This window comes from Falco cherrug, chromosome 4 (genome assembly GCF_023634085.1).
Source record: "Falco cherrug isolate bFalChe1 chromosome 4, bFalChe1.pri, whole genome shotgun sequence".
Taxonomy (NCBI): domain Eukaryota; kingdom Metazoa; phylum Chordata; class Aves; order Falconiformes; family Falconidae; genus Falco; species Falco cherrug.
In genome coordinates this window covers 5003282-5028446 of record NC_073700.1, presented here as the reverse complement: position 1 = coordinate 5028446, position 25165 = coordinate 5003282, and the positions used below count along the sequence as shown (strand labels likewise).

The 25165-nt window shown below is 55.0% G+C and overlaps 2 protein-coding genes across 4 annotated transcripts in view; one reads left to right on the top strand and one right to left on the bottom strand.

The window, feature by feature from the left end:
- Nucleotides 1-112: 112 nt before the first annotated feature.
- Nucleotides 113-24070, bottom strand: LOC129736043 (keratinocyte proline-rich protein-like). 3 transcript variants are annotated; one of them, XM_055709984.1, is made up of 10 exons: nucleotides 21742-24070; nucleotides 15826-20368; nucleotides 15370-15441; nucleotides 14248-14917; nucleotides 12962-13881; nucleotides 5221-6236; nucleotides 4765-4836; nucleotides 3394-3456; nucleotides 2787-2961; nucleotides 113-2420 (listed from the first exon to the last, which is right to left on the bottom strand). In XM_055709984.1, the coding sequence occupies exons 6-10, from the start codon at nucleotides 5333-5335 to the stop codon at nucleotides 1718-1720; spliced, it is 1128 nt and encodes a 375-aa protein (XP_055565959.1). In that variant the 5' UTR covers nucleotides 5336-6236; nucleotides 12962-13881; nucleotides 14248-14917; nucleotides 15370-15441; nucleotides 15826-20368; nucleotides 21742-24070; the 3' UTR covers nucleotides 113-1717. The 3 variants fall into 3 exon arrangements, with proteins under 3 accessions (XP_055565959.1, XP_055565960.1, XP_055565961.1); XM_055709985.1 differs by lacking the exons at nucleotides 113-2420; nucleotides 2787-2961; nucleotides 3394-3456; nucleotides 4765-4836; nucleotides 5221-6236 and having other exon boundaries at nucleotides 11544-13881; nucleotides 14248-14422; nucleotides 14855-14917; nucleotides 21742-24066; XM_055709986.1 differs by lacking the exons at nucleotides 113-2420; nucleotides 2787-2961; nucleotides 3394-3456; ... (1 more) ...; nucleotides 5221-6236; nucleotides 15826-20368 and having other exon boundaries at nucleotides 12987-13881; nucleotides 14248-14422; nucleotides 14855-14917; nucleotides 23543-24069.
- Nucleotides 16047-25165, top strand: part of LOC129736044 (relA-associated inhibitor-like) — a 410983-nt gene continuing 401864 nt past the window's right edge. The window contains exon 1 of the mRNA XM_055709996.1: nucleotides 16047-16058. The gene's annotated coding sequence lies outside the window, so the exon portion shown is untranslated. The remainder of the gene's footprint in view (nucleotides 16059-25165) is intronic.

Below are 25165 nucleotides of genomic sequence, written 5' to 3'. Positions count from 1 at the left end.
ACCATGCCGTGGTTTAACACTGGTTGGAACAAGTGCCACACCGCCGCTTGCTCACTCCCCCTCACCAAGAGGGATGGGGAGAAGAATCAGAAAGGAATGTAAAACTCAGGGGTTGAGATAAGAACAATTTAATAGGTAAAGCAAAAGCTCTGCACGCAAACAAAACAAAGCAAGGAATTCATTCACTACTTCCCATGGGCAGGCAGGTGTTTGACCATTCCCAGGAAATCAGGGCTCCATCACGCATAACAGTTACTTGGGAAGACAAACACCATAATGCCAAATGTCCCCTCCTTCCTTCTTCTTTCCCCAGTTTATATACTCAGCATGATGTCGTATGGTATGGAATACCTCTTTGGCCAGCTTGGGTCAGTTGTCCTGGCTGTGTCCCCTCAGCCCTCTCACTGGCAGGGCCCAAGAAACCAAAAAGTCCTTGACTTAGTATAAACATCACGCAGCAACAACTAAAAACATCAGTGTGCTATCAACATTGTTCTCACATCAGAGCCAAACCACCGCGGTGTACTAACTACTAAGAAGAAAATTAAGTCTATCCCAGCTGAAACCATCACCGACGGACAGGGAAACTACAGACCAACAGGACGCTGCTGGATCCATGGTGGTGACTATCTCTTGCGACTCTGTCCCGACTGCTTGCTAGGTTTCCTCCTCTTCTAGCCTTCCTTCCCTTTACTATCGCTATTTGCTTGTCAACACTTTGATCCTATAAACTTCCTTGATTGGCAGCATTTGACCTCATTTGCTTCTTTATCTCGCTCTGGGCATAACATCAAAACTCCCCGGCTCGGGCTGTCCTGGACTGGAAGACACAGTAACTGCATCACAGCGACCTCTGCGCTAATGTGGATGCTTCCAGCTCTGCAGCTGGTGGAGCAGGAGCAATGGCAGGACAATGTTCAAAACACTGTGGTCAGGCAGTCCATGTAAACGGCAGTCCCCGCCTGGTGAAAGGAGACCTCTCCCTATCTGTCCCCGACACGGGGAGCCAACACCACCTATCCTTCCCAGCTACTGTCACCACTCCTGGCAGGGCTTCTTCGTTGACACAAGGGACTCTACCACTCGGACCGGGAGCAGCCGCAGGGCGCTGTTCAGCGGCGGTGCTCAGGGCTCTGTCATCTACCGCTAGTCACCACTTGCCATGAGGCTTCTCTGCAGGCGACGCAGGAGAACTGTATTGAGAAGGAGACCTGACCACGCTTCCCGCTCTCCCAGCTCTTTAATCACTTCAGGAGCAGCCCGGATGGCATCAGAGGGTGCCTTGCGTTGTAGGAGAAAGGGGCAGGACCTGCCCCTCAGGCTAATGACCTGTTTGCAGCAGGCTGGCAGTCAGGGATGAGCTGTGGAGCAGAGCGCGTAGTGCCGCCATTGGGGCTTTCCCCACGCGCCCGTGCCCAGCTCCTGCCTGCCGACACAGTGGGCATCCACGGCTGCGCCCAGGCGTGGAGCCCAGCTGGTGCTGGTGCCTCGCTTGGTTTGCTGTTGGTACCCCCTGGACACTTGTGTGACAGCCCTGTGTCACACTGTCTTTGGCGGGCAGCGGCTGAGCCCCGAAGCTGTCGGTTGGGGCTCTACTCAGTGCACCCCAGCTCCTACCCTGGTGTGGCTGCCTTCAGCCCCTGCTGTGCGGCTGGAGCAGCGGTCTCGGAGGGCTTGGGGGCCTGTGTGGTTGGTGCTGGGGCCGTTGGACACTGTCCTAGTCTTGCTGCTGCAGGGTGGACGGTAATCTGCTCGGGGGGTGTGAGGGCGACTGCGGTTGGTCCTGGGGCTGGAGGCTGCTGGACTGTCTCCTGCGCTCCAGGGCAACTGGGTGAGCGCTTGGTGGGCGTCGGGGCCGTTGCTTTTTGGTCGGGTGCTGGAGAGTCCTGGGCTGTTTCCTCTGCTGCCTGGGGGCCAGAAATGGGCTTGGGAGGCGCAGGGGGTGATGCTCGTCTGTCATGGGCTGAACAGCGCTGCTCTGTCTGCTCTGCTGCAGGCTGGCCGGGGATGGGCTCAGATGGCATGGGGGCCGTGGGGAGGCCTGGTTCTCTGCTCTTCCAGATGGGAGAGGCTCCTGTTGTGTCCAGCTGTCCGGGCAGGAGGAGGAGCTACTCTGGCTGTCTGGGCGCGAGGGGCAGCTGCACTGGCTGCCCAGGCGTGAGGGGCAGCTGGTCTGTCTGTCCGGGCATGAGGGGCCGCTGCACTGGCTGTCCGGGCGAGAGGGGCAGCTGCACTGGCTGTCCGGGCGCGAGGGGCAGCTGCACTGGCTGCCCGGGCGCGAGGGGCAGCTGCACTGGCTGTCCGGGTGCGAAGGGCAGCTGCACTGGCTGTCCGGGCGCGAGGGGCAGCTGCACTGGCTGTCCGGGCGTGAGGGGCAGCTGCCGTTTTCCAGCTGGTCAGCTGAAGCTCCAGCGACGGGACTGTGGAGAGAGGAGGCCGCTGAGGCGCTCAGCTGCAGAGGGGGCGCACGGACTGTCCCCCACAGCACGGCCCAGAGCTGGCAAGGCTCCCCAGCACGGGCAGAGCCGCTGGCACGCCTTGGCCAACGTGGACACCCGCACCTCATGGCAGCCCCGAGCAGGGGGACTCCTCAGGGCAGGTTCGGTGGCCACCAGCCAGCGCTACTGGGCGCCTCCCTGGCTGGGGCAATCTCTTGCCCCGCTCTTTCTCGTCCTGCCCTTGCTTTTGGGCAGCCACCAGGCTGCCACTCCGCGGCAGCCTGACTAGAAATGCTTCGTGGCTCTGAGCAGCCGTCAGAGGAAGAGGAGGGAGGGAAATGTACTCACGCTTTCTTCTTCCTTCGCCACCAGACCACGACACAGCCCAACACAATGGCAACTTGCAGAGAAAGAACAGCCGCTACTGCACCTATAGTGTACAACTTTCCAGGATCTCTGGGACTGGAAACAGTTGGGGGGCTCGGGGGATTGTAAAGCTCTGTGGTTCTCTCGATGACATCATCTGCAGGAGCAATCAGGAACGTTAGCCCGTCCTGCGCACCACTGGTAAGCGTGCAGCACGATTGATCCGGCCAGGACATTCTCTCTTTCCCCCCCGTACTGGTGCCTGGAGGCACGTTCCCACCCTTTGGGGCAGGGTGTCCCACCCAACCAAACCCAGAAGGCCGGAAGGGGAGCACAGGGGGGGCGCAGCTGCTTGAGCCTTTGAGTGACACGGACAGAAACCGTCCCTGCAGCAGGCAGTGCCACCCCAGCTCTCCCTCCCCGTGAGACAGTTCCCACACCCCAGGGGACAGACTCAGGCCTCCTCAAGTGGCACTGAAGCCTTGCCCTCCCCCTAGTGCCTTTTCTCCAGCACAGGCACCGCCTGCAGCACCTCCCAGGTTTCAGGATGTGTCTCCCACTTGGGGACCCCAGCAAGACTGCTCCGTACCTGAGCCCGGTTCATAAGCCCGATTTATCTTGCTCTGGTGGTCTTCTCCAGGCTTTGACGGCACTGCCAAAAAGCAGAGGGGGAAGGTTAAGCCTCAGCGAGTCTCAGGCACAGAGGACACAGGAGGACGGGGAGGTTCCCCCTAAGCCTCTGCCTAGTCTGGGAGTCAGGGCATCGCTGTGGACCTCGGCTCAGGGAGGGATCCCGCTCTGTGCTGCTCCTGTGCCTCTCGGCAGTCACAGCAAGCTCGGGGATGCAGCTAGAGCGGGAGGGACATTTGGCACATTTCCCATATCTGCGGAACATGGTCCCGATGCCTCGAACCCAAAACACTTTCAGCTTTGGCTGCTGCTGTGACTTGCCAGAGTGGGCACTGGGGGAAGAGCCTGCGCCTGGTTCCGACTCCACGCAACAGCCACGCCTGACCTGCTGGGGGACCAGGAAATTGCAGGCCATCTTTTGGTTTGCATTGCACTTTTGGCGACATGTAAAGCGATGCAAAATGCCTTCCTTCAAAGAGGACGGGAAGAAGCTGCAGCCAGTCCGGCCAGGGAAACAGCCCTTTCGAGAAGGGCTCCTCCGCCCTTCCCTGTAAGCACCAGCAACGGTCACGGTTGCCCCATCCCAGCTATCGGTCGGCAGACGGGAGACGCAGCACAGCCCAAGAAGCCTGCCGAACCAGCATCCCCACCGACCTCCAGCATCAGGAAAGGGCAGCCGGCGTCGCCTGGCACCTCGCTCCTGCCTGGAACTGGGCCAGTGGGCAAGCAGTGCTGCCCGTGAGCTGAACACAAGTTCAGCGCTCGCCAGGCCCTCAAATCTGCCTGCCAGCAGACGCCTGCACAAACCAGCTCCGAGCCGTAACGGCAAAACTGGGGCAGCAGCCGCCCCTGGCCCTCCGCTTGAAGCACAACTGGCAGCAGAGGCTCTGCACCATCTCTGTGGCTCAGCTGCCAAATTTCACAGCGAAGGCAGAGTGAAATGTGCCCACCGTGTCCTCTCTCCTGTTCCTCCAACATTTGCCTTAAGAACTCAGATGACTCGCAGGGGCCAGCAGACAGCTTTGCAAGGCAAAGCTCCACAGGGCGCATCTCTGAGCCCGGCCCATTCCCTCTCTGCTCTCCTCCATGTCTGCGCATGGGCCACGGACGGAGCAACTTGCTCTTCAGGCGGAAAGAAGCCTAGAGGGTAGATGCAGCTTCCTCCCACTGATTTACCCGTGGGATGGCTCTCAGGCTCGAGGTCAGGAACAGGCCACGAATTCGGGATGGTGTAACCCTTGGGAGGCTCTGCAAGAGAATTGCACATGAGTAAGCTCTTGCCACATTGGCACTGTTTCTTCTTTCAAGGCAAGAGACATTAAGAGCTTACTTCCAGGATGCCCCAAGTCCTCAAAACCATGTTCCCGCCAGGCAGCTGGATAATTGTGGAGAGTCATCTCACCTAGAAGCAAGCACAGAGGGGAAATGTTGCCATTGCCTGTTGGGATCCGCTTGTGCCTTAGTGAACCGCAGGCACTGGAAGGGGCTCAGGTAGCAGCGTGGGAGCCAGACCCCGGGGAGATTGCCAGCGCTGCAGAGGGGCCTGGTGACCTCTTGGCCGGCACCTGGCAGCTCTCCAACACGCTCTTCAAGCCAGGCCATGAACAAGACCCCTTGCGGAGCACATGGGCCAACATAGGGCCCCTGGGGGCATTCTTACCCGCACAGCTCTCACACACACAGGGGAAGCCCTCACCAAAGCGCTCGAGGGAAAAGCCACATCCACGCTTCTCGGGCAGAGGAGCCCGCTGGCCCGTGAAAGGTCACAAATGTGCCGAGTGCTTACCTGCTTCCTGCTCTTGCCAAGGTGCAGCCCAGGCAGCCCTGGCACGTAGGGCCTCCAGGAGGAGGAGGAGGAGGAGGCAGTGCTGAATGAGGGCCATGGCTCCCTTCAGCCACATGATCCTGTGCTGCTGTCACCGCTGCTGCTGCATGTGGTGCAGTTGCGGCTGGGGGCTGAGGCGTGGGTACTTATAGCTGGTGCATCGCCGTGGAGCTCCGTGACCTCACAGCCCCACTGTCACCTCGCAGCCCCACTGTGACCTCAGGGCCGGCCCAGGCCGCATAGCAACGGTGCTCAGGGGGAGAGCCGCTGGAGCACAGCCGGGGCAGCTGCCCTCCCAGGCTGGGGAGCACGCCCTGTCGGGCAGCTCCGTCCAAGGGCTGTCACACAGGTCGATTGCACCCTCAGCAAGTTTGCAGATGACACCAAGCTGAGTGGTGCAGCTGATGCGCCTGAGCGATGGGCTGCTGTCCAGAGGGACCTGGTCAAGCTGGAGAAGCGGCCCATGTGAACCTCATGAGGCTCAAGAAGGCCAGGTGCAAGGTCCTGCACCAGGGTCAGGGCAACGCCCGGTACCACTGAGAGCCGCCCTGCCAGGAAGGGCTTGGGGGTACTGGTGGATGAACAGCTGGGCATGAACCAGCAATGTGCGCTCGCAGGCCAGAAAGCCAACCGTGTCCTGGGCTGCATCAAAAGAAGCCACCAAAAAGATCGAAGGGATGGAACTCCTCTGCTCTGAAAAAAGGCTGAGAGAGGTGGGGTTGTTCAGCCTGGCGAAGAGAAGGCTCTGGGGAGACCTGATTCTGGTCTTCCAGTACTTAATGGGCGCTTATCAGAGGGACGGGGACAGAGATCTGAGCAGGGCCTGCAGCCCTAGGGAGAAGGGGCAATGGTTTGAGGCTAGAAGAGGGAAAATTGAGACTAGACACAAGGACAGCAGGTGTTTTTTTATGGTGAGGGTGGCGAAACACTGTAACAGGTTGCCCAGAGAGGTGATGGATGCCCCATCCTGTGGATAACTGGCTAGCTGGAAAAGTTCACACAGACGTAGTCCAGCTGGCTGGACAAAAATGCACATCGCTCTCAGCTTAGCTGAAGTAAAGCAAAAATACGCTGTCCTTGGCTGTTCTTGTTACACAGTAACAGGAAGATTGCGGTGGGAAAAGAATGTTGCAGGTGGGAACAGAAAACTACAGAAGCGAAACTAGGGGTGGGCTTGGTATTTAGGCAACTAACCAATAATGAGCTTAACTTTTGTAATATGTATGAACTAATTATAACAAGGCATAAAAGGTGACTGTAAGGCACAATAAATGAAGTCTGCTGATCACTCATATTGAGTGACTGTGTCTTCCCTCCGTCGTGAGAAATGGCGCCCGAACAGGGACCCTAGAGAGGGCTGAACCTGCGAGCCACGGTTCGACGGAGATTCGGGTACCGGTCCTGAAAGCAGCGCAGGAGGTGGAAGGGCACAGTTCCCGCGCCCGGGAGCACCTACAGAGGGTCCCGACGGCCACGCGTCGCCGAAGTCTCGCAAAGGCTGCAACAGCGCTGACCACGGCATGGAGAGACAAGCAACGTATGATTTGCTCAAATACTTTTTAGAAAAGCGGAGCATTCGGGTCATAGATTGTAAAAAGGAATTACCAGGGTTATTAGCGTATGGGGTAGCGAAGGGTCATTTTGGGAATCCGGATATGGTTTTCGAGCATGCAGAGTGGCGTAATTATGGGGACACGCTGTTTGCCGAAGTAATAGCCAACAATGAAACAGCCAAAAAACTGATGAAACCGTGGCAAGCTGTCACTAATGCCCTTTTGTAACATCGAGCCGAACAGAGAGCGGCTGTTGCTGCCTCTGAGCGACTGGGAGTTGCAAGCGGGACTGCAGTAGCCGCACGGCAGGGGGAATCGGCTTCCCCCCCCTGATTGCCCGTTGCCTCCCTCGGTGCGTACGCTGACGGTTCAGCAGGGGACTGTGGGAAGGTGGGACCAGTCGCCCTTCCCATCACCGCCCTCTTTGAATCCCTCAGCCCCTCCGTCGGGGAATGATGACATAAGCAGGGACATAGACCATAAAAACCCAGTAGAGAGTAGGGAATGTACGAATCCTTTTGCAGAATGTCTTCAGGTTGCCCAAAATAGGCAAAAGGTCTGGAAGCAGATAGCAGAAAGCGCTATGCTTGAGGGTGAACGTGATTTTGCTGCAGGAATCGTGCATGAGGCTTTCCCGGTCACGTATTCACAGCCAGATGCGCAGGGGAATATCACGGTTTCTCTCACTAACTTAGATTGGAAATTATTAACTCAGCTACGGGCTACGGTGAGTGAGTCAGGTTTGAAAGGGGAACCCACCAGGCAAATGTTAGATTATATTTGGGGAACTAATATCTTACTCCCGAGTGACATACGCAGTATAATGAAGTTAATCTTGAGCCAACATCAGCAGCTGCTGTTTAACGCTCATTGGCAGGCTGCTTGTCAGGAATCGGTAGCAGTGGTTAGACAGCCAGGGGACCCGCTGCATGGGGTTACTCTACAGGAGCTGATGGGTTTAGGACCCTATTTTAGAACCGAAGCGCAGGCACTGATGGGACCGGATAAGGCAAAGGAAGCGATGAGGCTAGCTAGACTAGCGCTTGACCGTATAAAGGAGCCCGGGGGAATCCCTTCCTATATGGGAATCAAGCAGGGAAGAGAGGAGCCATTTGGGTTATTTATTGATCGGGTAGCAAACGCCATACAGGCAGCTGGGGTGCAAGACTATCTCAAAGGCTCCATTTTAAAGCAGTGTGCCATACAGAACTGTAACCCAGCCACACGTAACATCCTAGCTACGCTACCAGGGACATGGACCATAGAAGAAGCTTTGGAAAGAATGGCACAAGTGCCAGTCGGGCCCCAGGCTATGTTAGTCGAGGCAATAAAAGAACTAGGGAGTGCTTTAAAAGAGCAGGCGCAGGCTACCCAAAGTCAGGTCTTGGCAGCCCTTGCTCCTTTGCAAGCCTTTGCTGGGCGATCAAATGCCCGCAGCCCATCTCATCTACAGTGCTTCCATTGTGGTGTCACCGGACACGTGAGATGGGACTGCAATGTCAACTCCGTATGGTGTCGAAACTGCCGCTCGGACACTCACAACGAAGCTGCTTGTCGTCGATCGGGAAACGGGCGACCCAGCAGGAAGAGCCGCCCCGTGCTGACACAAAAAGCGGCTGCTTGCCCAGCAGCACAAAATCCTTTCCTCTCCGACCCGCAACCAGCGGAAGCCTCGGCTTGGACCTGGCAACAACAGTAGATTGTACCCTATTGGACTCAAAGCCTACAAAACTTGCTACTGGCATACAAGGCCCAGTTTGTATAGGCGGCCAAGCTGTTGGAGCATTACTCATCGGGCGTTCATCAGCCACCATGTTGGGACTCAATGTTTTGGTGGGACTGATTGATAAGGACTTTCACGGAGAAATTCATATTATGGCTCAGACGCTGTTTCCCCCACTCTTTATACCTAAAGGGACCAAGATAGCCCAGCTGATTCCACTACCGCATCTTGCAGGCACCCTCCAACCACTGCAAGAACAACCTCGAGGACAAGGTAACTTTGGGTCTGCGGGACAAACGGCTTTATTGACTATTGGCTTGCGTCAACGACCACGGCGATTGGTCACAGTGCAGTATGGAGACCAGACTCTCTCGATTACTGCGCTGTTGGATACTGGCGCTGATGTCTCTATAATCAGTGCACACAAATGGCCGGCGCATTGGCCAACCTGTACGACCAATGCCACAGTTGCAGGAGTAGGAGGATTGACCCTCGCTCGCAAATCCCCCCTTCTACGATGGACTATAGCTGACAAAGTTATAAATTGTTGTGTCTCGATTATTCCACTGCCTGAGGGAATGCTTTGGTAGGCCGTGATATCTTGGCCCAAATGGGGATGGTCCTCACTTCAGACTTCCCTTTCTAGGAGCGGCCATCGCTTGGACTTTCCCGATCCCACTCCGATGGAAGACAGAGGAACCAGTGTGGATAGAGCAGTGGCCGTTAAAAAGGGAAAGTCTAGAACAGGCGCATGAACTGGTTAAAGAGCAGTATCAACAAGGTCATTTGCGTCTGTCAACGAGCCCGAGAAGCCCATTCGATCTTCCATCAAAATGCGAAGGGATTGGCACGAGCCTACAAACTCTCTATGGAAGAGGCTCGGGCCATTGTGAAGGCTTGCCCTATATGTAGTCACCATAACTCAGGCTTAGGGCTCGGTTGCGGGGTCAACCTGCGAGGACTAAAGTCTAATGATGTTTGGCAGATGGATGTTACTCATGTTCCTGCATTTGGTCGATTGAAATATGTGCATGTTACTATAGACACCTATAGCCATATGTTATGGGCCACACCACAGCCCGGGGAAGAGGTCCGGGACGTGCGCCAGCATTTAACTAGTTGCTTTGCTGTTTTAGGGGTGCCTATTACTATTAAAACTGATAACGGTCCTGCATATGGTAGCGGATTACTTAAACGCTTTATGCAAATGTGGAATATTAAACATGTTACTGCAATCCCTCATTCTCCAACTGGACAAGCAATCGTAGAGCGGGCTAATGGGATGCTAAAACATTATATAGAAAAGTTCAAAGAGATTCAGGATGTAAGAGAAAGGGTAGAGAAGGCTCTTTTTGTGCTTAATCATTTGTGTGTATTTGGGGACAGTAATGAGCCGCCTATAATAAGGCACCACGCTGGCTCAGAACCCCCCAGGCCACCACACATGAAAGTACTGTATAAGGATGCAAAAACAGGACAATGGGTAGGTCCTGTGGAGGTGATTTATGTGGGGCGTGGTTATGTCTGTATTTCTACCAATTCAGGCACTATTTGGGTTCCCAGCCGTTGGGTAAAACCTGCTGTAGAGCACGCTGGAGGAGCTCGACGCGAGAACGCTGCTTCACCTGCACCTTGCGATAGACCCTGTTCTGGAACCTATTCGACATCTGTTCTGATCCCACATACAGGGGACCACACGTGAAAAACTTGAACTTTTGACAGCAAAGATACAATCTCATTGCAAACGGGATTATTATTTTTGATCATTATTGTAATAGTTTTAATAGTGTTTAGCTGTGTATTTTCCTGTGTTAAAACGCTGTTATTGAAAATAGTCAACCAAGCCTATGTCGCCCAAAAAAAAAACGGGGGAATTGTGGATAACTGGCTAGCTGAAAAAGTTCACATAGACATAGTCCAGCTGGCTTGGACAAAAATGCACATCGCTCTCAGCTTAGCTGAAGTAAAGCAAAAATACACTATCCCTGGCTATTCATGTTACACAATAACAGGAAGACTGCGGCGGGAAAAGCATGTTGCAGGTGGGAACAGAAAACTACAGAAGAGAAACTAGGGGCTGGCTTCGTATTTAGGCAACTAACCAATAATGAGCTTAACTTTTGTAATATGTATGAGCTAATTATAACAAGGCATAAAAGGTGACTGTAAGGCACAATAAATGAAGTCTGCTGATCACTCATATTGAGTGACTGTGTCTTCACTCCGTCGCGACACCATCCCTGGAAACATTCAGGCTCAGCTGAGCAAAGTGATCCCGTTAAAGATGGCTCTGCTCATTGCAGGGGGATTGGACTCAGTGACCTGTAAAGGTCCCTTCCAACCCCAGAGATTCCATGATCCCGTCTTTCACTCTGCCTTAGCCGTGAGACTCAGCAGCCAGAGGCTTTAGATGCACGTCTGGGGATGTTGTAGCCTGCACAGCAGGAAGGGATGGATCTGAGCCACGCTGCAGCGACGCTGGCTTTCACACCGTTCCTCATGATGTGGGAGACTATATTGTGAGCTGACTGTCTCAAAGCTTGTTGACGTTCCTGCTGAGCTTGGTGACAGGCTACCTGGCAATTTAACCGAACTCGGCAGTTGCAAACGACACAAGAAGCAACAGCCACCCGAAACCAGACATCAGCTGGGGTCAAGGAACAGCCACGTTGTTCTGGGGGACATGTCCAGACGCAAACGACCACCTCAACCTGTCAAGACATGCGCAGTCCATGGCAAAGGACCACGCAGCCGTGATGTGTGCCCCTCAAAACCAGCGTACCGAGACAGGGAGCACGTGTGGAAGTGCCGTTCGTGCCATTGCCTGGGGAAAGAGGCTCCCCAAATACCCTATAAAAGACTGTGCAATCAAACAGTAATGGGCACCATCAAGAGACCATGCCGTGGTTTAACACTGGTTGGAAACAAGTGCCACACCGCCGCTTGCTCACTCCCCCTCACCAAGAGGGATGGGGAGAAGAATCAGAAAGGAATGTAAAACTCAGGGGTTGAGATAAGAACAATTTAATAGGTAAAGCAAAAGCTCTGCACGCAAACAAAACAAAGCAAGGAATTCATTCACTACTTCCCATGGGCAGGCAGGTGTTTGACCATTCCCAGGAAATCAGGGCTCCATCACCCATAACAGTTACTTGGGAAGACAAACACCATAATGCCAAATGTCCCCTCCTTCCTTCTTCTTTCCCCAGTTTATATACTCAGCATGATGTCGTATGGTATGGAATACCTCTTTGGCCAGCTTGGGTCAGTTGTCCTGGCTGTGTCCCCTCAGCCCTCTCACTGGCAGGGCCCAAGAAACCAAAAAGTCCTTGACTTAGTATAAACATCACGCAGCAACAACTAAAAACATCAGTGTGCTATCAACATTGTTCTCACATCAGAGCCAAACCACCGCGGTGTACTAACTACTAAGAAGAAAATTAAGTCTATCCCAGCTGAAACCATCACCGACGGACAGGGAAACTACAGACCAACAGGACGCTGCTGGATCCATGGTGGTGACTATCTCTTGCGACTCTGTCCCGACTGCTTGCTAGGTTTCCTCCTCTTCTAGCCTTCCTTCCCTTTACTATCGCTATTTGCTTGTCAACACTTTGATCCTATAAACTTCCTTGATTGGCAGCATTTGACCTCATTTGCTTCTTTATCTCGCTCTGGGCATAACATCAAAACTCCCCGGCTCGGGCTGTCCTGGACTGGAAGACACAGTAACTGCATCACAGCGACCTCTGCGCTAATGTGGATGCTTCCAGCTCTGCAGCTGGTGGAGCAGGAGCAATGGCAGGACAATGTTCAAAACACTGTGGTCAGGCGCTCCATGTAAACGGCAGTCCCCGCCTGGTGAAAGGAGACCTCTCCCTATCTGTCCCCGACACGGGGAGCCAACACCACCTATCCTTCCCAGCTACTGTCACCACTCCTGGCAGGGCTTCTTCGTTGGCACAAGGGACTCTACCACTCGGACCGGGAGCAGCCGCAGGGCGCTGTTCAGCGGCGGTGCTCAGGGCTCTGTCATCTACCGCTAGTCACCACTTGCCATGAGGCTTCTCTGCAGGCGACGCAGGAGAACTGTATTGAGAAGGAGACCTGACCACGCTTCCCGCTCTCCCAGCTCTTTAATCACTTCAGGAGCAGCCCGGATGGCATCAGAGGGTGCCTTGCGTTGTAGGAGAAAGGGGCAGGACCTGCCCCTCAGGCTAATGACCTGTTTGCAGCAGGCTGGCAGTCAGGGATGAGCTGTGGAGCAGAGCGCGTAGTGCCGCCATTGGGGCTTTCCCCACGTGCCCGTGCCCAGCTCCTGCCTGCCGACACAGTGGGCATCCATGGCTGCGCCCAGGCGTGGAGCCCAGCTGGTGCTGGTGCCTCGCTTGGTTTGCTGTTGGTACCCCCTGGACACTTGTGTGACAGCCCTGTGTCACACTGTCTTTGGCGGGCAGCGGCTGAGCCCCGAAGCTGTTGGTTGGGGCTCTACTCAGTGCACCCCAGCTCCTACCCTGGTGTGGCTGCCTTCAGCCCCTGCTGTGCGGCTGGAGCAGCGGTCTCGGAGGGCTTGGGGGCCTGTGTGGTTGGTGCTGGGGCCGTTGGACACTGTCCTAGTCTTGCTGCTGCAGGGTGGACGGTAATCTGCTCGGGGGGTGTGAGGGCGACTGCGGTTGGTCCTGGGGCTGGAGGCTGCTGGACTGTCTCCTGCGCTCCAGGGCAACTGGGTGAGGGCTTGGTGGGCGTCGGGGCCGTTGCTTTTTGGTCGGGTGCTGGAGAGTCCTGGGCTGTTTCCTCTGCTGCCTGGGGGCCAGAAATGGGCTTGGGAGGCGCAAGGGGAAGTGCTCATCCGTCATGGGCTGAACAGCGCTGCTCTGTCTGCTCTGCTGCAGGCTGGCCGGGGATGGGCTCAGATGGCATGGGGGCCGTGGGGAGGCCTGGTTCTCTGCTCTTCAAGATGGGAGAGGCTCCTGTTGTGTCCAGCTGTCCGGGCACGAGGGGCAGCTGCTCTGGCTGTCCGGGCGTGAGGGGCAGCTGCACTGGCTGTCCAGATACGAGTGCCAGCTGATCGGGCTGTCCGGGCACGAGGGGCAGCTGCGCTGGCTGTCCGAGCACCATGGGCAGCTGCACTGGCTGTCCGGGCGCGAGGGGCCGCTGCACTGGCTGTCTGGGCGTGAGGGGCAGCTGCACTGGCTGTCCGGGCGCGAGGGGCAGCTGCACTGGCTGTCCGGGCGTGAGGGGCAGCTGCACTGGCTGTCCGGGCGCGAGGGGCAGCTGCACTGGCTGTCCGGGCGTGAGGGGCAGCTGCCGTTTTCCAGCTGGTCAGCTGAAGCTCCAGCGACGGGCCTGTGGAGAGAGGAGGCCGCTGAGGCGCTCAGCTGCAGAGGGGGCGCACGGACTGTCCCCCACAGCACGGCCCAGAGCTGGCAAGGCTCCCCAGCACGGGCAGAGCCGCTGGCACGCCTTGGCCGACGTGGACACCCGCACCTCATGGCAGCCCCGAGCAGGGGGACTCCTCAGGGCAGGTTCGGTGGCCACCAGCCAGCGCTACTGGGCGCCTCCCTGGCAGGGGCAATCTCTTGCCCCGCTCTTTCTCGTCCTGCCCTTGCTTTTGGGCAGCCAGCAGGCTGCCACTCCGCGGCAGCCTGACTAGAAATGCTTCGTGGCTCTGAGCAGCCATCAGAGGAAGAGGAGGGAGGGAAATGTACTCACGCTTTCTTCTTCCTTCGCCACCAGACCACGACATAGCCCAACACAATGGCAACTTGCAGAGAAACAACAGCCGCTACTGCACCTATAGTGTACAACTTTCCAGGGTCTCTGGGACCGGAAACAGCTGAGGGGCTCGGGGGATTGTAAAGCTCTGTGGTTCTCTCGATGACATCATCTGCAGGAGCAATCAGGAACGTTAGCCCGTCCTGCGCACCACTGGTAAGCGTGCAGCACGATTGATCCGGCCAGGACATTCTCTCTTTCCCCCCCGTACTGGTGCCTGGAGGCACGTTCCCACCCTTTGGGGCAGGGTGTCCCACCCAACCAAACCCAGAAGGCCAGAAGGGGAGCACAGGGGGGGCGCAGCTGCTTGAGCCTTTGAGTGACACGGACAGAAACCGTCCCTGCAGCAGGCAGTGCCACCCCAGCTCTCCCTCCCCGTGAGACAGTTCCCACACCCCAGGGGACAGACTCAGGCCTCCTCAAGTGGCACTGAAGCCTTGCCCTCCCCCTAGTGCCTTTTCTCCAGCACAGGCACCGCCTGCAGCACCTCCCAGGTTTCAGGATGTGTCTCCCACTTGGGGACCCCAGCAAGACTGCTCCGTACCTGAGCCCGGTTCATAAGCCCGATCTATCTTGCTGTGGTGGTCTTCTCCAGGCTTTGACGGCACTGCCAAAAAGCAGAGGGGGAAGGTTAAGCCTCAGCGAGTCTCAGGCACAGAGGACACAGGAGGACGGGGAGGTTCCCCCTAAGCCTCTGCCTAGTCTGGGAGTCAGGGCATCGCTGTGGACCTCGGCTCAGGGAGGGATCCCGCTCTGTGCTGCTCCTGTGCCTCTCGGCAGTCACAGCAAGCTCGGGGATGCAGCTAGAGCGGGAGGGACATTTGGCACATTTCCCATATCTGCGGAACATGGTCCCGATGCCTCGAACCCAAAACACTTTCAGCTTTGGCTGCTGCTGTGACTTGCCAGAGTGGGCACTGGGGGAAGAGTCTGCGCCTGGTTCCTACTCCAAGCAACAGCCACGCCTGACCTGCTGGGGGACCAGGAAATTGCAGGCCATAAGCTCTTGCCACATTGGCACTGTTTCTTCTTTCAAGGCAAGAGACATTAAGAGCTTACTTCCAGGATGCCCCAAGTCCTCAAAACCATGTTCCCGCCAGGCAGCTGGATAATTGTGGAGAGTCATCTCACCTAGAAGCAAGCACAGAGGGGAAATGTTGCCATTGCCTGTTGGGATCCGCTTGTGCCTTAGTGAACCGCAGGCACTGGAAGGGGCTCAGGTAGCAGCGTGGGAGCCAGACCCCGGGGAGATTGCCAGCGCTGCAGAGGGGCCTGGTGACCTCTTGGCCGGCACCTGGCAGCTCTCCAACACGCTCTTCAAGCCAGGCCATGAACAAGACCCCTCAGGGAGCGCGTGGGCCAACATAGGGCCCCTGGGGGCATTCTTACCCGCACAGCTCTCACACACACAGGGGAAGCCCTCACCAAAGCGCTCGAGGGAAAAGCCACATCCACGCTTCTCGGGGAGAGGAGCCCGCTGGCCCGTGAAAGGTCGCAAATGTGCCGAGTGCTTACCTGCTTCCTGCTCTTGCCAAGGTGCAGCCCAGGCAGCCCTGGCATGTAGGGCCTCCAGGAGGAGGAGGAGGAGGAGGCAGTGCTGAATGAGGGCCATGGCTCCCTTCAGCCACATGATCCTGTGCTGCTGTCACCGCTGCTGCTGCATGTGGTGCAGTTGCGGCTGGGGGCTGAGGCGTGGGTACTTATAGCTGGTGCATCGCCGTGGAGCTCTGTGACCTCACAGCCCCACTGTCACCTCGCAGCCCCACTGTGACCTCAGGGCCGGCCCAGGCCGCATAGCAACGGTGCTCAGGGGGAGAGCCACTGGAGCACAGCCGGGGCAGCTGCCCTCCCAGGCTGGGGAGCACGCCCCGTCGGGCAGCTCCGTCCAAGGGCTGTCACACAGGTCGATTGCACCCTCAGCAAGTTTGCAGATGACACCAAGCTGAGTGGTGCAGCTATGCACCTGAGCAATGGGCTGCTGTCCAGAGGGACCTGGACAGGCTGGAGAAGCGGCCCATGTGAACCTCATGAGGTTCAAGAAGGCCAGGTGCAAGGTCCTGCACCAGGCTCAGGGCAATGCCCAGTATCAATACAGGCTGGGGGAGGCAGGGACTGAGAGCCGCCCTGCCAGGAAGGGCTTGGGGGTACTGGTGGATGAACAGCTGGGCATGAACCAGCAATGTGTGCTCGCAGGCCAGAAAGCCAACCGTGTCCTGGGCTGCATCAAAAGAAGCCACCAAAAAGATCGAAGGGATGGAACTCCTCTGCTCTGAAAAAAGGCTGAGAGAGGTGGGGTTGTTCAGCCTGGCGAAGAGAAGGCTCTGGGGAGACCTGATTCTGGTCTTCCAGTACTTAATGTGCGCTTATCAGAGGGACGGGGACAGAGATCTGAGCAGGGCCAGCAGCCCTAGGGAGAAGGGGCAATGGTTTGAGGCTAGAAGAGGGAAAACTGAGACTAGACACAAGGACAGCAGGTGTTTTTTTATGGTGAGGGTGGCGAAACACTGTAACAGGTTGCCCAGAGAGGTGGTGGATGCCCCATCCCTGGAAACATTCAGGCTCAGCTGAGCAAAGTGATCCCGTTAAAGATGGCCCTGCTCATTGCAGGGGGATTGGACTCAGTGACCTGTAAAGGTCCCTTCCAACCCCAGAGATTCCATGATCCCGTCTTTCACTCTGCCTTAGCCGTGAGACTCAGCAGCCAGAGGCTTTAGATGCACGTCTGGGGATGTTGTAGCCTGCACAGCAGGAAGGGATGGATCTGAGCCGCGCTGCAGCGACGCTGGCTTTCACACCGTTCCTCATGATGTGGGAGACTATATTGTGAGCTGACTGTCTCAAAGCTTGTTGACGTTCCTGCTGAGCTTGGTGACAGGCTACCTGGCAATTTAACCGAACTCGGCAGTTGCAAACGACACAAGAAGCAACAGCCACCCGAAACCAGACATCAGCTGGGGTCAAGGAACAGCCACGTTGTTCTGGGGGACATGTCCAGACACGAACGACCACCTCAACCTGCCAAGACATGCGCAGTCCATGGCAAAGGACCACGCAGCCGTGATGTGTGCCCCTCAAAACCAGCGTACCGAGACAGGGAGCACGTGTGGAAGTGCCGTTCGTGCCATTGCCTGGGGAAAGAGGCTCCCCAAATACCCTATAAAAGACTGTGCAATCAAACAGTAATGGGCACCATCAAGAGACCATGCCGTGGTTTAACACTGGTTGGAAACAAGTGCCACACCGCCGCTTGCTCACTCCCCCTCACCAAGAGGGATGGGGAGAAGAATCAGAAAGGAATGTAAAACTCAGGGGTTGAGATAAGAACAATTTAATAGGTAAAGCAAAAGCTCTGCACGCAAACAAAACAAAGCAAGGAATTCATTCACTACTTCCCATGGGCAGGCAGGTGTTTGACCATTCCCAGGAAATCAGGGCTCCATCACGCATAACAGTTACTTGGGAAGACAAACACCATAATGCCAAATGTCCCCTCCTTCCTTCTTCTTTCCCCAGTTTATATACTCAGCATGATGTCGTATGGTATGGAATACCTCTTTGGCCAGCTTGGGTCAGTTGTCCTGGCTGTGTCCCCTCAGCCCTCTCACTGGCAGGGCCCAAGAAACCAAAAAGTCCTTGACTTAGTATAAACATCACGCAGCAACAACTAAAAACATCAGTGTGCTATCAACATTGTTCTCACATCAGAGCCAAACCACCGCGGTGTACTAACTACTAAGAAGAAAATTAAGTCTATCCCAGCTGAAACCATCACCGACGGACAGGGAAACTACAGACCAACAGGACACTGCTGGATCCATGGTGGTGACTATCTCTTGCGACTCTGTCCCGACTGCTTGCTAGGTTTCCTCCTCTTCTAGCCTTCCTTCCCTTTACTATCGCTATTTGCTTGTCAACACTTTGATCCTATAAACTTCCTTGATTGGCAGCATTTGACCTCATTTGCTTCTTTATCTCGCTCTGGGCATAACATCAAAACTCCCCGGCTCGGGCTGTCCTGGACTGGAAGACACAGTAACTGCATCACAGCGACCTCTGTGCTAATGTGGATGCTTCCAGCTCTGCAGCTGGTGGAGCAGGAGCAATGGCAGGACAATGTTCAAAACACTGTGGTCAGGCGGTCCATGTAAACGGCAGTCCCCGCCTGGTGAAAGGAGACCTCTCCCTATCTGTCCCCGACACGGGGAGCCAACACCACCTATCCTTCCCAGCTACTGTCACCACTCCTGGCAGGGCTTCTTCATTGACACAAGGGACTCTACCACTCGGACCGGGAGCAGCCGCAGGGCGCTGTTCAGCGGCGGTGCTCAGGGCTCTGTCATCTACCGCTAGTCACCACTTGCCATGAGGCTTCTCTGCAGGCGACGCAGGAGAACTGTATTGAGAAGGAGACCTGACCACGCTTCCCGCTCTCCCAGCTCTTTAATCTCTTCAGGAGCAGCCCGGATGGCATCAGAGGGTGCCTTGCGTTGTAGGAGAAAGGGGCAGGACCTGCCCCTCAGGCTAATGACCTGTTTGCAGCAGGCTGGCAGTCAGGGATGAGCTGTGGAGCAGAGCGCGTAGTGCCGCCATTGGGGCTTTCCCCACGCGCCCGTGCCCAGCTCCTGCCTGCCGACACAGTGGGCATCCACGGCTGCGCCCAGGCGTGGAGCCCAGCCGGTGCTGGTGCCTCGCTTGGTTTGCTGTTGGTACCCCCTGGACACTTGTGTGACAGCCCTGTGTCACACTGTCTTTGGCGGGCAGCGGCTGAGCCCCGAAGCTGTCGGTTGGGGCTCTACTCAGTGCACCCCAGCTCCTACCCTGGTGTGGCTGCCTTCAGCCCCTGCTGTGCGGCTGGAGCAGCGGTCTTGGACGGCTTGGGGGCCTGTGGGGCTGGTGGACGCTCTGCTAAGCAGGTGTGTTTGGTCCTGGGGCTTAAGGCTGCTGGACTGTCTCCTGCGCTGCAGGGCAGCTGGGCAAGGACTTGGGGTGGTGTGAGGGCCGTTGCTTTTTGGTCGGGTGCTGGAGAGTCCTGGGCTGTTTCCTCTGCTACGTAGGGGCCAGTAATGGGCTTGGGAGGTGCAGGGAGTTTTGCTGTTAAGTCTCGGGCTGGAGCGTGCTGGTCTGGCTATTCTGCTGTAGGGCAGCTGGAGTCCGGCTCTGGGAACGTGGGTTTCATTCCTTTTTGGCAGGGTCCTGGAGGGTGCTGGTCTGGCTCCTTTGCTGCAGGGCAGCCAGAGACAGGCTCAGAGAGCGCGTGGGCCATTTCCTTTCAATGAGGGGCTGAAATGCGCTGATCTGGCTTCTCTGCTGAAGACCAGCAGGGGCCATGCTCAGGGAACATGGCAGCTGTTCCTATTCGGTGCATGGCTGGTGGGTGCTGGTGGGCTTCTCTCCTGCAGGGCAGCGTGGGCCAAGTTTGGCAGCTTTGTGGAACTTCAGCAGGGGGGTGAAGGGTGCTGATCTGGCTCCTCTGCTGAATGGCAGTGCAGGCCATGTTCGGGGGTGGGGTGGGGGGTGCAGGAGCCATTACCGTTTGGGGAGTACTAGAAGTTTCTGGTCTGGCTCCTCTACAGCAGGGCGGCTGGGGATGGGCTCAGGGAGCATGAGAGCCATTCCCATTCAGCGGGTACTGGAGGGCACTGGTCTGGCTCCTCTGCTGAAGGGCAGCACAGGCCGTGTTCAGGGGGTGCAGGGGCTGTTTCTGTTCGGCAGGGTCCTGGAGGGTGCTGGTATGGCTCCTCTGCTGCAGGGCAGCGCAGGCCAAGTTCAGGGGGCCCAAGGGTCATTCCTGTTCAGCAGGGTCCTGGAGGGGCCACCATCAAATCTGTTCTCAACTTGTCTTGTTGCACATGCTTAATGCAATAAACGGGAGACAGTGCTCATACCAAACTCCATTTGATCCTTTTAGCCTGGTTACAAAGGTATGTGTGTATGTGTCCATCCTTCTTCCCCTCATTCCTTTTGAGCCCACTGACCACCTTCAAGTCATCTTAACTGAAATAAGTGCAAGAAGCTTAAGTTCCCCATAGACTTCATGATGATTTTCTATTAGAAGTCTCTGTGAAAAGAGGGTACAACATAAGTTCTTTTTTTTTTTTGCATTACAGGATTCACATTGAAATGGCGGAGGAATATGAATGCCCTAATTGTGAGAAAAGCTTCATTTGTACATTATGTTATTTGTACATTACTAGAGAATGGAAAATGCAGAAGCAAACAGAAAACAGGAATTTCTGTTTTACCAGTCCCAGCGCTATGTGACCATGAGCTTCCATATTCACCAGGCTGAGACACTTCCTCCAGTCCCAATGTTGCCAAGTCTTCTCACACTTTTTTCATCTTTAACTGTTTTGACTATCTTCTAATTTTGTATAATTTTTAAAGGCACAAGTACTGGTATTTTCACTGTTAGGCCAAATGAACAGAACTGGGACCAACCACAAATTTTATCACCTTTACCTCTTGCTTATCACTTAGATCTTGCCAAGGTGCTGCCTTAAGATACTGTTCAGCTGCTGTTTGTAATGAACGTTGTGTTATGACACATGGCTTGTAACATTACAGCTTATAATCACTTGCTGCTGTAGTCAAGCAATGCTCAGCAAGTCAAATGCTCAGAATAACTTCACGGTCATTTCTGATCTTTTACACTTGGTGCAACCAAAGCTCAAGTATGGGTATGAGGAAATCCACAGCAGCCAGTGTACTGCCTATTTACCACATACACCAGTTCAGGTCAGAACTCATGCTTTCTACATTACCCCTTTTTCAAAGAACTTAAGTTGATAGATTTATCATAATAAGTGGTTTATACATCTGAACTATTTTCTTCTGCACTGATACCAACTGCATTTGCCCACCCTGTTTCTATTCAACATTTTTTTTTATACTGTGATCTGCTCTCAGATGAGGAAGAAGATTCAGAATCTCCAATTCCCATCTGCCCTAAAGAAATATGAGAGCAAGGTGAGCTATTTGGAACTATTTTGCAAGACTCTTCCGGATACTATTTCAGGACATACGGTTTCAGTGTACCATGATCTCCTTTTAAAATAATCAGTGCTACTGAAAATGGCCTGCTAATCTACAACTACATGTGTTCCAGTAAAATAGATGGGCTGACATTTCTTGTTAGAATACAAGACTTAAGATCAGCAAAAACTGATACAACAATTCACTTTCTGAAGAAAAATTTGTCACGTCAACAACTATCTGGTGCCTGACTGGATACCCTGTGCAACCGTTTACTTCTCTAAGTGAAAACCAATGTCACTTCCCAATTACGGGTATAATAAGCAAAGGCCATCAATGAATCAGCATGCATCAGGCAAAGTGCAAGCCCAAAAGAACACCATCATTCAGTATTTCCTGCTTTGAAAATAAATGTGTCCTTCATTTCTGAAAAATGCTTCTGTATGCCTCCTCACTTACCTGATAGCTGCGACTTATTACAGCAGTACGCTCCTCTGGCAAATCCGGCCCTCCAGAAATATCCACTATAGCAAGCACAACCAGTAAATTACTAATAATGCATACTTGAATTTACATATGCCTCTTACAACCTTTCCTAATACAAGTCCTGAAAAATAACACTTAATAACCACTACTTAATATTTATTATTACTACCGCTATCCCGTAGTAGAAGTAGACAGACAGTACTGTCTTTGTGCTAGCAAGAAGTATTACAGTGCCTAAGCAACAAAAACAACAGTAAGATGGTATTTCACTGCTAGATGTACTTGGACAGTCATCCTTCTGGGTATTCCTACCCCATCTTGTGACCTACAGAGGAAGCGCAGGAGCTACCAAAGCATGTGGTAGTTGTACTGCTGGACACCCGAAAAAAAGTTTCTCACGCTAACACAGGCTGTAACTTCTGTATTCATAGAAGCGATCAGATTGGAAGGGACATTTAACATCGTCGAGTCCAACCGATTTGTCAGAAAATGAGTCAAATTTTAATCTTGACTTTCAAGTGTAAACTAATTTAGCAGCTGGCCAAATGTATTTGACAAAGTTTCACCTTCACAAGAATGAAAATTGCATTTGGTTTCACCTTTTAGCTGTTGAGGCATCATGATTTAATTTGTTTGACCTGCAAAACATCTGCATTATCCAAACAGCTATCAGGTCACTGTTTTAATCTGTTCATTGCTCTGATCACCAAAAACAAAGCTCCATATTCCCTTCTTGCATTTGTGACAAAAAGCATCATTTGTGAAGACAGCACCACATAAGAGCTGAATCATTCACACTCTAATTTTTACAAAATCATTATGAAGTCACAAAAGTTGCCTTACTTCTAAAATTCCTCAGAACACAAAAAAGCTTACTTAAAAAGAAACCTCTGTGCATTCACACATTTTAAGGTATCTCTATCCCAACGATCTTGTGGGAACTGAGACCGAAAACAGATCTGTTTGAAGTTTGTTTTTAAACACACGTTTCCCTCCCTGAGCTTGTAGTAGTCCTGATGACTCTAATATTGCAGATACCCTAAAAACCTGAAGGACACCCCTCCTCTGAAATACCTTGATGTGCCTTATAGCCACTGTGTGTCCCCAAAACATGAAAAAAAAAAATCAATCAGATATATAAGCAGAAAAGGTATTTTGATCAAGTAACAACACACTAACACAACAATTCCAAGTCAGATTGCTTCTGAAGTAGAACAGGGTAAAATCCAAATGCAGAGGCAGAGACACAAGCTTTGCCAAAACACAGAATTCACAATAGGACGTAACAGCAAGCTGGAGACTTCTTTCACCCAACTGCAAAAGCCGGTACCTTCCAAACAGGAAAGGGTGACTAGTAGAAAAGAGACTTCTGTCCAGCAACGAACAGTACAAACTCAACTTCCAAGAGCCACTGGTATTGCACATAAAGATGAAGGAAGAGAAGGCGCCTCAGTGGTTACTGCCCAATTACACAAGACTATCACTTATCAGAGAATGCCATCAGCAAAGTCATTAAAACTCATCATGTTGCTCGTTCAACCATCTCCTTAAGTAGATTACAGAAGTATGTGAGAACAAAAGCTGTCAGTGCCAAGAAAACCCACTCTTGCAATGCAGAGAAGCGAACAAGAACACTGCACAGAAACTTCACGTACATAACACTGCATTTGCCTGAAAAGTTCACTCCTCATCCCCTCACGAAAGCTTGCTAAAGACGCTGCAGTCGCCCACGCTGGTTAACCTATTCTGGCTGCAACTGGTGTTCGTGATTTACCTGGTGGGGTACTACTTGGCACCGTGCGAGTCTGGATGGTCACTGTGTGGAAAGATGTAGTCATCATCGCCAATCTCAAACCTCTGAACTGATTTCCAACCTAAGCAGCTTATGAAGAAACAACATGGCAATAGCCAAAGGGGATCCAAAGTCCAAGCCCGGTAAGGGTGCTCACCAGAACCAGGGCTAGCGGCTGTCCTGGAAACCCAAGCCACCGCTGGCTCTAAGAGTGCTAACACCAGAGTGACCGCAGGCTGGAGAACACACACGTCGAGCTAGCAACACGAGGCCACCCGGCGCGAGCAGTCTCCTTCCTGAGGGGAAGGAACGAGGCCGCGGGCCTTCTGACAGCTGCTATGCCGGCGCTGAAAGGCGCCCCCAAGGCAGAGTACAGCGGGGGACGGGAGGGCCCGCGCCCTGCTCAACTCCATCAGCTACACCAGCAGCAAGGCCGCTGCCACCGGGGGCGCCATTTTAGGGCTGCCTACGCAAACGCCTGAAATAAATGGCGGAGGGGGGCGAGGCTCGCTTGCCCACTATCCAGTGAGAAGAGAGAGGGCCAGACGGGGGCGGTGCCGCACGGCCCAAAGCCAATGGGCGTAAGAGGCAGGGAATGATGGACGACTTGCCCCTCCGCCCGGAGGCTCCAGGGGGCGGGGCTTGGCGCCCATCTGCCAATGGAGCGGGCGGCGCGGGGCGCGTTGCGCTTTCCCGTGGTGCCGCGCGGCGATAGGCGGCAGGAGCGGCCGCGACTCCATCCGGGTCTCGGCGCGGCTCCGGGTCACCCTGCGGCAGGTAACAGGGCGGCGGTGGCGGGCACGGACCCCGCGGAGCGCCGCCATCGCCCACCTGGCGAGCGGCAAGCCTAGGGTAGCGTGTGGGGAACCGCTGGTGGGGCCCGGACGCAGGGCTTGGGGCACGGGTAGGGCGGCGCGGCGGGTGGGACGGATGGGTCCGGCCCTCCCCTCGCCGCGGGCGGGCGTGGGGCCTAAGTCCGGCCCCTCCGCTCGCCGCCGCCGCCCCGTGGGCTGGGGGCTATCCTCGGCGCGGGTAGCCGCCCGGGCGGCGGCGGCGGCCGCCTGCCCTGGTGGGAGGCAGGGCCGCAGTCGCCGCTGGCGCATGTGGCCTCCTTGCCGCCCGGCGCTGCTGGGGTCTCCATTTATTGTTATTTTTCTCATTGAGGCCTTACCTCCCCTCCCCCCGCCCCCCCCCCGCTTTTTCCTCCCCCTCTCTCCTCCAGACTAACTTGAAGGCCTGGAAGTGCCGCCTCCGGGCGCTCGTGAGTGGTGGGTTGGCCCCGCCGCCCGCCGGGGATAGGCCGCGGATGCCGTCAGCGCCTGGGTACGTCACTTCCGCTATCAAGTGTGTGGGCAGGGGAGACCTTGGCCGCAGGGGGGAGCCCCCCGGCCCTGCCCGCGGCCCGGGCACGGCGCAGCTCTGGCCTGCGGAGGGGAGCGGCGGCCCGAGGGGCTTGTGGCGGGGCGGGCAGGGCTGTGAGCAGCAGCGGGAAGGTGGGAGGGCCTGGGAACGAGATGGGCTGGCGGCGCACGGTCCGGCGTGAGAGGGTTTAAATGCACACCCGAGGAGGGGCAGGAGCCGAAGATGATGCCTTATGAAACTTGC

What these genes read in the sequence shown, in the direction of transcription:
- LOC129736043 (XM_055709984.1), bottom strand. Translation starts at nt 5,335, where the DNA reads ATGTGGCTGAAGGGAGCCATGGCCCTCATTCAGCACTGCCTCCTCCTC. An exon ending in TTGGCAAGAGCAGGAAGCAG is followed by an intron (nt 4,837 to 5,220) that starts GTAAGCACTCGG and finishes GCTTGCTTCTAG; the next exon opens with GTGAGATGACTCTCCACAAT. An exon ending in GGACTTGGGGCATCCTGGAA is followed by an intron (nt 3,457 to 4,764) that starts GTAAGCTCTTAA and finishes GCTTTTTGGCAG; the next exon opens with TGCCGTCAAAGCCTGGAGAA.